We start from the raw sequence: 11,759 nt of genomic DNA on the forward strand, positions 1-11,759 counted from the left end.
AATAATCACATATAAAAGTAAACTGCTTTACTTGCAAGTCTACAGAAAAATTATATTTTACTAAGTGCTTCTGTTACTATATTTTATCATATAATCAACCCCATAGACATGCAATGATGTGATGCTGCTTTTCTAACAGTTTCCAATGAATGTGTCAAATGATATAGAGATCTTGAAGGGTCAAATAAGTCACAGTTATACTAGTAATTGAAGATGAAATTAAGCTCATCTAGTAAGAACTAGCTAATTGGGGGTTTTCGATGTCATTGGTCAAAATTTAAACTTAATTCTACATGATCTTAAATTCTAAAAATAGAGTCCAAGTATACTTTTAAATCACAAATTCATAGTTTTAATCTAAAAAACATATTTGATAGATAATGGAAGGCTGAAGTTTATATACTCAAGATTCATCTTATCTCTTTCTTATGTGGGATCCGTAACATTAATAATCTCTTATTTTTCCTATATAACCACTTTGTTTCGATTGTATCAGCATTAGGAATTTGGGTCAAACCAAATGCGTCTATCCATCAACAGCCTATTCCTATCTCCTTCTCATTTTTCTTTTTTTATTTTTTTAGGTCAAAATACCCACTAGGTACCAATACTCATACATTTTATTCAAGTTAGTCTTTATTTTCAAAATCAAAATAATTTAGTCTTTTGATTTTGAAAATAATTTAGTCTCTTGATTTTAAAAATTACTTCAATTTAATCCCTTTCCCTAACGGCATCCAATTTCGCTATTAAAAAAGATAACATCAATGCTGATGTAGCATATTTTGATAACATGGCACCGAACTTGATGACGTGGTAGTGCCACGTGGCACTAATATGATAACGTGGTAGTGCTGACATGTTATCATGTTAGTGTCATGTGGTAGATAAAAAAATTTTCAAAAAAAAATTTTTGTATCACATCATAGAAATGAAATTGAAAAAAATTGAGATGTTAAGGGATTAAATTAAAAATAATTTTAAAAAATATAAAATTTTAAGTAAATGATAGATATAGTTATTAATAAGTCAAACATTTAAGTGTAAAAGATTTTTTATATTAAAAAAATATATAAATATTTTTTTAATTGATTATTTGATTTTATAATATGTACATTAATTTATTTTTTTGTAAAAAATTAAGTTTAAATTATTTTTCTATAAAAAAATTTCATATCTAAAGTCAAATTTATATTAATAACTTGCATTATATTGAAATAAAATAATATAAAAAGATTAAATAAATTCTTTTTTCTTTCTATTTATAATAGTATAAAATTTTAAAATTTATTTTACTTAATTTTTAACTTAAGCTGAACTTAAATTAGCAAAATAGATTGATTTAGTTACAATTTTCATAATTTACAAATATCCATTCTTTTGAAATTATTCAAACTTACCTAATTTACTTTTTATTTAAATTTATTCAAAGTTTTTTATAAAACAATTTTATTTAAATTCAAATGCCACAATCAATTTCTACTAAATTTAAATTTAAATTATTAATTTAGATTTACAAAAAAAATTATAAAAATAAAATAAAATTATACAAATACTTACAATTATATTTAACTCTATCAACTATAAATACAGTCTTTAATCTAAAAATATTTTAAGTTAAAAAATATAACTTAAAATATTAAACAAAATAACAACATAAAAAATAAATAAAAAATTTATGAAAAGTGACAACTTTGATTTTATAGTTGTAATAAGAAATTTGTTATATTCAAATTAAGTACGTTAAAATAAAAAATTATTTTTATAATTATTACTAAATTCTTATCACTTTTTTATTTTTTTATAAAAAATGATGCTGATGTCATTTTTTAATGATAAAATTGAATATCGTTAAGAAAAAGAATTATAAAAATTAAATTGAATAAAATACAAAGTAGGGGGTTTTGGTACGTATTTTTGTTAACACCAAAGCGATGTCGTTTGGTACTGGTCTCGCTGTCGGCGGTTCTTTCTGGCTTCCTCCCTTTCATCCTTTTCTTTTTCTCTTCTTGTTTCACTGTTTCTTTCGTTCTATTTCTCTTTCACTTTCATTTTTGTTTTCGTGTGCTGCCGTTGCCGGTGGCGCTAGTTTTGTCACCGGTGATGTTTTTCCTCCCTCTTCTTTTCTTTTCCAAAAATTCTTTTCCTAAAACCGGTCAGAAAACCCCACAACGGGTCCAACGGAACCCTTAATACCCTCAAACCGGTTTTCGAGCGAAGCCCTCGAACCGGAATAGGAACTCTAGCAAACCCTTTTCTCTCAACCCTCTCTCCCTTCCTCGGTTCCCGCGCCGTCGCCTTCGTCGGCCTAGGCCTTTCTGACGGGGCCGTTCTTCTTCCTTCCTTTTCCTCTTTTCTTCTTTTCTTCTCTCCTCCCTTCCTTCTGCCGCCAATTTCCTCCCTTTCTAAAAATGCCTGGCCACCGTTCTTCTTCAAGGGGTACAACTGTCTCTCTCCCCAAGAAAAAACGTATTTTTTTTCTTTTTCTCTCTCTAATAATCCATTGAATGAGTTCATTTTAATTCAATAATTCTCATTTAATTTTTAGTTTTGTTTGTAATTCTTTATGCATTCATGTTTCATTCTTCTGCAATAAATTATCTGAGAAAAAAAATAATCTTTTTGCTGAATTGATTTTAAATGTGTTATTTTTGATTTGGGTGTTTTTAATTCTTCCAAAAGGTGTTAAATTTAGTTTGATTGGGTGGTATATTATCAAAAATGGCTCAATTCCTGCAGTCATGCATTTGTTTGATCAAATTATATCATTAGCCTGTAAGATTTTGATCATCTGCAAGGCAATTTCGCCCATGAATGTGGAACTGCTCTTGTTTAATCAGCTTAAACAAGCATGTAAATAGCGTTAGGACATATATAAACATCAAGTATTTATGCACCATCATCTGCTTTATCATACAAGTGCAACCTTCAAAGCATGAAGGAGCAAAACTAGGATGACAACAACATAAGGATGATGAAATCTAGTGGTATCATCACATTTCTGTTTCTTTAGCTTCTGTTCTAGTAATTATGATATTTTTGCTTTTCAGAGAACGTTTAGAACCCTCTTTTATGTTGTTGAACCCATCTCTGTTGCTTCCTTGGCTTCTGTTAGAGAGAAAATCTTCATACCATTTAGAGGAAAGCTTCGGAGTCCTCTTCAGGGTTTGACGATCAACATGGTAAACTCCAAATGTTGCACTGTAACCTCCTGTCCATTCAAAGTTATCCATCAAGCTCCATACAAAGTATCCGCGCACATCTGCACCATTCCTATCAAAATAAAATCCAGTTTTAGGTAAACAGAGCTGCTATTTTTCGTGTTGGAGACATAAATGAAGAGTGAAGATCATGTTGTCTTTTATTGTGTTCCAATGTGTTCGAACAGAAAGAAACCAATTCCAGCAGCTACTAACAACTTGAGTTATCAGTCGTGTATTCAAGTAAACAAGATCCAAGGTGAGGAAAGGAAGACAAATTCACTTACCTTATTGCTCTCGCCAAAGCAGCAAGGTAGCTTCTATGGAACTTGATTCGGTTGACATCATGCAGCAAATCTGGCACTTGTTCAGTCTGTGGTGGAGAATATCCTGTAAGAGTGTAAGTTTGTCACAGTAAGTTTTCTAATTACAGAACAGAATCCAAATGATGATCAAGAAGCAGTTGTCAAGTTACAGAACAGAATCCCTATAATTTCCCTAAGGCAACATTTGACCTGGAACATTACTTTTACCCGTTTAAGGACTATCTATCAGTTTTTCCATGATTGGTATGCCGACTACTGTCAAGGCTGTACTCAGTTGCATGGGTTTGGAGCTTCATAAATGGATTCACAGACATCAATTCCCATAAATAGAAATGTAGCACTGCTGCTTACCATTCTCTGTTACATATATGGGCATGTTATTGTATCGTTTCGAAACATAATCAACAATCTTCTCCATGCCCCTTGGAACAACATAAAATCTTTCAACTCCAGTCTGCCAGAAAACAGCAACGTGATCTTGTAATAAACTGAGAGAAGGGGAAGGGGGACTGGAACACTTAATTAAATCTGGAAAGTACAAAGTCTAATGCAAGAGAAATTAGAAATGAATGAGAAGGAAACAAGAGCAAGAGAAGGAGTTACTGGTTCTCCGATTAGAATGCCATCTCTTTCTCCAGTTGTGTATGCAAAGCCTCTGATGAAATGGTCTCCACCTAAGACGCAATGAGAATGGATGCAGTCCTTGGCATATAATGTTGAATAATGATTAATGCCAATAAAATCAATACTGCCTTTCACATACTCGGTTTCTTCTGGGGAAAACCTCGGCAGTTCACTTCCATGGTATTGGCGCATTTCAGGAGGGTAATCTCCAAACACTAAAGGATCTATTGCCCTGCTTAGTGATTCCTAATTCATGTTAATCTTGAAGAGCATATCTTTACTGCAATGTTGCTGATTAAAGGCAACAACCATGTTCAACTTATAACGCTTCTAGAATAGATAGCATCTCTTCTCTAGAAAAAGAAATTGAAAGTGAAAAAAAAGCAAGCATTTGTCATGATATATAAAATAGTTAAAAGAGTCATGATGTCATGGGTTTACATTTTCAACTCAGAAAACATAATTGTTAGGTGAAGGAAGGTTTATGTTGATATACTTACGATCAGTTCATTTTTTATTGATGTAGGATTCATAACATTTTACTCCAATCAATCGTGCAACATCCTCATTGCACTAGTTTTCCATGGAAGAAAAGAGACGCTGACACTTGTATCTCTCATAAGAGTCCTACATTGTAATAATTTGAATCTATTTTAATATTACTTGTCATGAATTCTCATTTTTAATCTAAAAGACATGCTTGTTAAATAAAATAAAATTTATGTTTATGTATCTAATATTTATTTCTTTTCTTACTGATGTGGGATCCATGACACATAGAACTATATTGCAATCAATATCAACCTTAGGTCCTGGTTTCTCAGTCGCCGCATTGTGATCACTGATTTCTCTTTTTGGATACACAACTGGCTTGTTTCTAACTGGCCTAATGGCCTATATATATTTATTGTTGCAATGCAACGTTGAATAGACCTCATTTGAGAATTCAATAACAGTTAAAGCCTACAGTAAGGAAAGGAGATGGGGATGTCACAAATTTTAATCTTTTTCTTTTACTTATCTTCATCCGTGTGTGAGTCTTGTACTCTCATGATGATTCTATTTGCAGATGAATTGTTCGCAAGATTTTGTTATCTGCTGTGGTCCACTAATTACATAAAGTAAAAGTGTAGTTCCAAGTTAAGAGGACTTGGTTTGCTTTGGTTCACACAGATTGTGTGTCTCCTATTCCTTGAGCCCCAACAGCCATTAAATTTCTTTGAATTTTAGAAGGCTTGATGGTGATGCTGAAGGGCGAAAAGAAGGCCATGTTGCACATCAAATGGTCATAGCAAATGAATGCTCATCTAACTTATAAACTTTTGTCTGGTCTATCATCAAATAAGATCCATACCAATCCTAAGCCCTATCATTAATATTGCTGCTTGAATGTATAGAAAAGGAAGCAAAAACACTTTTGTGCTTTGATTTAGATCACTCACCAGCCAACTGTAAAAGCCAGAGCTCTTTTCACAGCTTGAAGATCAGCTTCTCCATCTCTTAATGGTTCATACATGTGTGAATGTGCAATTAATCCTATAGAACCACCTTGTTCTGGCTGCACCAGCATCAAATTTGGGGTAAGAGAAATATCCTCAAGGAAACTTCAAGCTAGAAAATAAGTTCAGAATCTCATTCTGTAACCTTAAACTGTTCTCGGTATAGCTTAACAGCCTTGGCATGTGACAGTAACATGTTGTGCAGAACGATAAAAGGCTCTATGTCAGAATTGCCAACAGAACAATTTCCAAAAGGAGCTGAACAACGAGCCGGTGGATAAAGTCCCCTGACATAGGCCATCTCTGCAAACTGGTTTGCCTCATTGATAGTTATCCAGTACTTAACTCTATCACCAAAGTTCTTGAAACAAGTTTCAGCAAACAGAACAAAATCCTCCCTACAAAAGCACTGGAATCAGGCAACTTAACAACATGACTGCTTTTTGGCCCAAAAATATAGAATTGCTTTGAATGAGAGGAGAAATTACTGCATCAGAGGACTGAGCCAAGATCCATATCTGTCCTCCAGTTCTTGTGGGTGATCATGATGGAATATTGTCACAAATGGTTCAATTCCTGCTTTCATGCATTTGTTTAATCAATTATATCATTGACAAGAAGCAATTTTCCTCCAAAACTTTTTGCTTCCCCAAGTTTCTGAACCGCTTACCCCTGAGCAAGAGGTTGTCTATGATATTGTTATAAAACTTGATTCCACTTGGATTGAGTTCCCCAAACCTTCCTCCTGTTCCACCATTGAAGAATTTTAAAATTGTTATAATCTAAACATAACCAGGTAAAGATTCTGGTTACTGAAGGACATACTGGGTAGAATTCTGGCCCATGAAATCGAAAACCGATATGAATTTACCCCAAGAGAATGAGCAATCTCAATATCTTCCTGGTATGATACACAAACAAAGCAACAGTCAATACTTTTTTCTTCTTGTTCTAAAGATTGAAAGTAAGAAAGATGAACTGTCAAGCCAAAAACATACCAAAAACAGATGGTAATCATCATCTGCAACATCTCCATTCTCATTATTCTTAATGTTTCCTGAAAAAGTTAATTGATCAAGTAGTTAAGCTTTACACATATGTGCATACAAGTTTGACTATGGGATATATATATATATATCAGCATTTCCTGTTTACCTGGGACATGACTGAAAACATCCCAGTTGCTGAGGCCTTTACCATCATCAAGGTATCCTCCTTCAACCTATCGCATGAAAACCAGAAGCGAAAAACCAAAGAAGTAAACAAACCATTACAGCAAAGCAAGAAAGAAAAGAAAGAAAGAGCTACAGCAGATGCCTGATATGAAGATGTAGCTGTGCCAAAGAGAAAATTATCTGGGAATTGAGATCTTTTAACATCTTGGCTGTCGATGTCGAAATCTTTAGCATCAGAACTAGCAGAAAGAAGCAGATGCACAACAAAGAAAAACCACCATGGGAGCTGAATTATGGTACTAACAGGCATCTCACTCATACAAGAAACACAGATTGTGTCAAAGTTGGGGATGATAATAATAACATGATTCCTACCAAATATTGATACACAAGTGGGCCCTGCATATACCAAGTTGTTAATAATTAAATCCTAGGAGACAATTGGAAGTTGGAAGAAAGGGACTTAATTCATTACTAAATATATTATATACCACTAATTATTCTTGTTACTCTATTGACCATTAAATTACTTGAAATTCATTTCCAAAATTAATTTTTTAAGATACAATGACACTGACTCATGTATAAACCAAATGATCCAATATTTTTCAATCCAATTAAAAATTTTATAGTAAATTCAAATTTAACAGTACTTATATTTTTCTTATAAAAACATATCTAAATTAAAATATTAAAGTTCCTTCCTCCAATTTAAGTACAATTAAAGAGGATGAAAAGGATAGTGCTTCCTCTTTATGGAAGACCCAAACACAAAAAATAAATTACAAGCATAATGCTAAAAAAATAAAATCTTAAACTACACAAGAAAATTCAAATGAGCCTTCATTTTTTTATTTGTGTTTAGTTAAGCTTCTATATTTTTATTTTGAATCAAATAAGTCTTTATAATTAAGGATTGACTAATTACCATTGGTCAAAATACCGCTTATTATTTTAATCCCATGGCATTAATGTAGAAGTTAAAAAATGATATATGATCGTGTTTTCGTGCTAAATTAGCATATCATGTTATCATCAATTTTGATTTATCGACATGCTACATTATCATCAATTATGATATGTTAGCATGTCATATTAGTATTATATTGACTCAAAATAAAAATATAAGAACTTATTTGATTCTAAGTAAAAATATACAAACTTGATTGAATGTAATAAAAGTATAAAAATTTATTTTAATTTTTTCAAATAATTCAATTTTTTTAAAATATTATGCGTAAATTATATAAACCCATTGGTGGGTCATAATAGGTAGGAATAATTGAATTGCCAAATCTGTCAAACAAATGCTGCCTATGGGCCAATGAACTTCATGGCCCTACAAATATTCAATTGGAATTGTGGATAGTAATGAAGTTTTTCCTTTTTTGGGCCGAAGAGATGTGTTAACAGAAGATTTTCTTTCCCACTAAATATCAATTAATACGATATAAGAATGTATTAAAATATAATAAAGAAAAGTTCGATTCATAATTATTAAAGTATAATCTTTGTTTTTAAAGGATCGATGCTATAATTATATTATTAGTAAAAGAATTAGTTTGTGACCCATGTGATGCATCAGCTTAATTTCATTTATTTAAATAAGTCTGTAGACACATGAATTAGTACTTTATGCAAATTATATGTTTAAGAATTTAATTATAACATACCTAATACATAGACCTAAATTGACATGTCATAAATAAAAATATTACAAATTTCCAAAAAGTATATGGTAAACAATGTGATTAAATAAGAAAAAAAGCATGATAAAATATTAAAATAAAAGTCTGCATCGAGTCAAAAAAAATGTTCCAATTTTGCACCATTAAAATTTCTTGGCAAAAGAAAAAGCATATTGTTTGTAAGTTTTATTTATTAAATTATTATCCTATAATATCATTGATAGAGTTTTTAAATTCCATCAATGAAATCAAAAGATTACTATTAAAAAATTTAATATGATAAATTAAAAAAAATGTGATAATATTTTAATCTTCGTGAATGGAGTTTAGAACTCCGACTATATATATAGAAACTCCGACTATATATATAGAATAATTGTAACGATCAATTCCTACGGTTGTTATCTACGCACAAATCATATAGACATGCCAACACAATTTGACTAACTTTCTAAACATTTTAGTTTATGAGTATATTCCTTTCCTTATATCCTCCTTACAACTACAATTGATTTCAATAAATATCAATATATCATATATTTATGCACCAGTATCATGCATCAAAATAATGATAACTAAATTCTCCACCACTCATCAAATTTCAAAATAAAATTTATCGAGTACTTATACATCCCCTTTAAATAATACAACTGCGAAGTTAGTGTCATAACATCAGGAGACCTTGACCCAAAATAATTTAGATACATCACTTCAAATAAATTTAAAAAAAAATAACTCGATGATTGGACAATATAGTGACTTAAAGAAAGCTAAGAGATGCGATTACCTGCACAGCTACGAAAGGAATCCTCGTCAACAATATCTTCAACCATTTATTTATGTACATTAAATAACGTGGGTGAGTCTTGCAGACTTAGTAATCATTGGTTCCGTGAGCAAGAAGGAAGGGGAAACAAATATAAAAGTAAAATATTTATAAATCCAAGAATAAGTGGTGAAAATATAATCAATTAAACCGAGAGATTTTTATGCCTTGCAGTTTTTTTTTAAAAAAAATGATAAGTAAACACATATGAAAATGTTTATAATTAGCTGGTTGGAAAATCTTTCAACTTTAGTATTTTTTCAACAGTAAATCCAATGGCAAGTATAAAATGAGCAATCTTAAACATAAAAATATAAAATAATCAGTCACCAATAAATACATAAATCTCATTTGCTGTGTAAAAACAAATTTCAAGTATTAATGCCATGCCATGTTTAATAAAAATTCATAAATGCGCATAAACCTCGGGTAGGTTTAGTATAGCCCTTAGGCTTACTCTTTTGTATCAATAACATCATCACCTAGTTGTGAGAACTGCCTACGCCGCCAAATATAAATCAGGGCTTCAAGTCCCCTTTTACCTTCTCGTGGGAACTACTTATATCACCAAATATAAATCGAAGCTTCAGGTCCCCCTTTACTTACCTATGCGAACTACCCACCCACCAAATATAAATCGAGGCTTTAAGTCCTCTTTTATAATCAAATATCAATAATCAATAATCACTACTTTGTGCACAAAGATTACACTAACTTGATGTGGTAACAGATCCTATCCTTGAATGTCTCCGTTTTATTAAAAAAAATTAAATATAATTTCGATGCATTCATGAAATGAGATAAAGCAATATGTAGTATAATTATAAACCAAATGTTTACGAACAAATTTATTTTGAGGCATGACATATTAACCAAACAACATGCATTGATGAAATAGTAAGTAAAACTGTCACTTTTCATAAGTCAAATAATGACTATTGGCCTACGTACCACACAAAGCTTGCAAGGCAGATTTTTTGAAATAAAAACTCATCAAAGGTTTGTTTCCCCATCTTTAAAAACATGAAATTATATACATATATATATATATATATAATATAGATAATAGATTTAAATCTTTATCACAATCACAAATACCCTAAAGCTTTTTATTAACTCATGCTTTCCACAATTTTATTCAATCATTAAGTGTAACATATGTAATATATTTCCAGAAACATAATTTTGAAATTTAACACCCACTCGCCTTAGTTGGTGGGATTTCTCACCACTGTTAATCCTCTGTGCCTTAGCTTAATTTCATTGCAATTCTAACATGGAGTTTAGCATTATTCAAACCACCATCATCATCCCAGCCTTTGAAGGCTTAATGCTTCAGCCAATGAGCCAATCACCCTTGCTTTCACTAACTGTTGTATTAGTAGCCGAGGCACTAAATCAATCACTAAAAATAGACATCATAGCATTTCTTAGCATAACATTCGATTCTAAACTATCTACACAATCGGGCAGCTAGTAATATAGCACTTAAATTCCAAGTTTCATTTATTTTTGTCACCTTTTAAACTTCACCAACCAACCTCTAGTGCTACGCCCCGTTCGATAAAATTCCAGCAACTATTTCTTTTCTTGACCAAACCTCCTAGCAATGAAATAGTTCAAAGACATTAATAATTTCGATACCCTTCTACCATGCATATTTTCGGCAAAGAGATCCAAGCTTAAGTTCAATATTTACTCATCGTTCTTACCCTTTCATTTCAACCTTTAATCAAATTATTCCAACTAATCTTCAACAACTTCATTCAGCCAAGAGCCTCTCATTTCTGCATGATTAATTTGGTCACTTAGCCAAATTCTTTAATTACATACATTCATTAAACTCATAAACCCTCACGTTTCTTGGGGTATCAACATGGGTTCACGAGGAACCTCACGGGCAGCAACTTCTTTCACTAAAATAATTTGCTTAAGGGTCAACTTAAACACAGCCTCAAGCTATTTATTCTCTAAATATGCCACCACAAGATCATAAAAGCATAAGTTCTTTGAACCAATTGTTTAATGCTTAAATCAAAATTTCCTTACCTACACATTAAGTTTCCATCATCAAGCTTCCATTTGTGGGGCCTCAATCGCTTTAAAAATGGATCAGCTGCCTCGGTTTGCCTTTGATGAATCACACAAGGGTTTTCTCCCCTAAGCTGAAACTCTAATTTTTTTTTTTCAACTTACTTCAACTGGTTATCTCCTCTACTTTCAGTTGCTCTTGAAACCACCCTTGAAAAGTTTTATGAATACTCTCGGGTAGCTTAAAAAAATGAAGGAGGTAATGAGCTTTGTTGCATTGTAATTTGGGTTGTAATTTCCTTTAGAAAATAGAAGAATAAGGAGCTTAAGACTCTCGGGTTTACTCTTGCAACTGGTGGCCGACTGTCTTTATTTCCCCAAGTGTGGCAG

At 31.7% G+C, this 11,759-nt stretch overlaps 1 protein-coding gene and 1 long non-coding RNA gene across 4 annotated transcripts; one reads left to right on the forward strand and one right to left on the reverse strand.

The window, feature by feature from the left end:
- Positions 1-1,947: 1,947 nt before the first annotated feature.
- On the forward strand, positions 1,948-5,586 carry LOC149527019 (uncharacterized). Of its 3 annotated transcripts, none has more exons than XR_016351390.1 (3): positions 1,948-2,469; positions 3,051-4,351; positions 4,677-5,586. It is a non-coding gene; the product is annotated as an uncharacterized LOC149527019 (long non-coding RNA). The 3 variants fall into 3 exon arrangements; XR_016351392.1 differs by having other exon boundaries at positions 3,116-4,351; XR_016351391.1 differs by lacking the exon at positions 1,948-2,469 and adding an exon at positions 2,920-2,987 and having other exon boundaries at positions 3,116-4,351.
- Positions 2,812-7,179, reverse strand: LOC110418979 (beta-glucosidase 18-like). The gene is made up of 12 exons (XM_021431825.1): positions 6,967-7,179; positions 6,805-6,871; positions 6,648-6,706; positions 6,475-6,550; positions 6,320-6,394; positions 6,138-6,225; positions 5,795-6,047; positions 5,593-5,708; positions 4,130-4,382; positions 3,878-3,980; positions 3,488-3,590; positions 2,812-3,273 (listed from the first exon to the last, which is right to left on the reverse strand). The coding sequence occupies exons 1-12, from the start codon at positions 7,141-7,143 to the stop codon at positions 2,994-2,996; spliced, it is 1,650 nt and encodes a 549-aa protein (XP_021287500.1). The 5' UTR covers positions 7,144-7,179; the 3' UTR covers positions 2,812-2,993.
- Between the last annotated feature and the right edge of the window lie 4,580 nt (positions 7,180-11,759).

The sequence above is a fragment of the Theobroma umbraticum genome, unplaced genomic scaffold (assembly GCF_002168275.2).
Source record: "Theobroma umbraticum cultivar Fairchild unplaced genomic scaffold, ASM216827v3 scaffold_67.0, whole genome shotgun sequence".
In the NCBI taxonomy this organism is placed as follows: domain Eukaryota; kingdom Viridiplantae; phylum Streptophyta; class Magnoliopsida; order Malvales; family Malvaceae; genus Theobroma; species Theobroma umbraticum.

What these genes read in the sequence shown, in the direction of transcription:
- LOC110418979 (XM_021431825.1), bottom strand. Translation starts at nt 7,143, where the DNA reads ATGAGTGAGATGCCTGTTAGTACCATAATTCAGCTCCCATGGTGGTTT. An exon ending in CAGCTACATCTTCATATCAG is followed by an intron (nt 6,872 to 6,966) that starts GCATCTGCTGTA and finishes TTCATGCGATAG; the next exon opens with GTTGAAGGAGGATACCTTGA. An exon ending in CTGGCTTTTACAGTTGGCTG is followed by an intron (nt 4,383 to 5,592) that starts GTGAGTGATCTA and finishes ATCACTAAGCAG; the next exon opens with GGCAATAGATCCTTTAGTGT.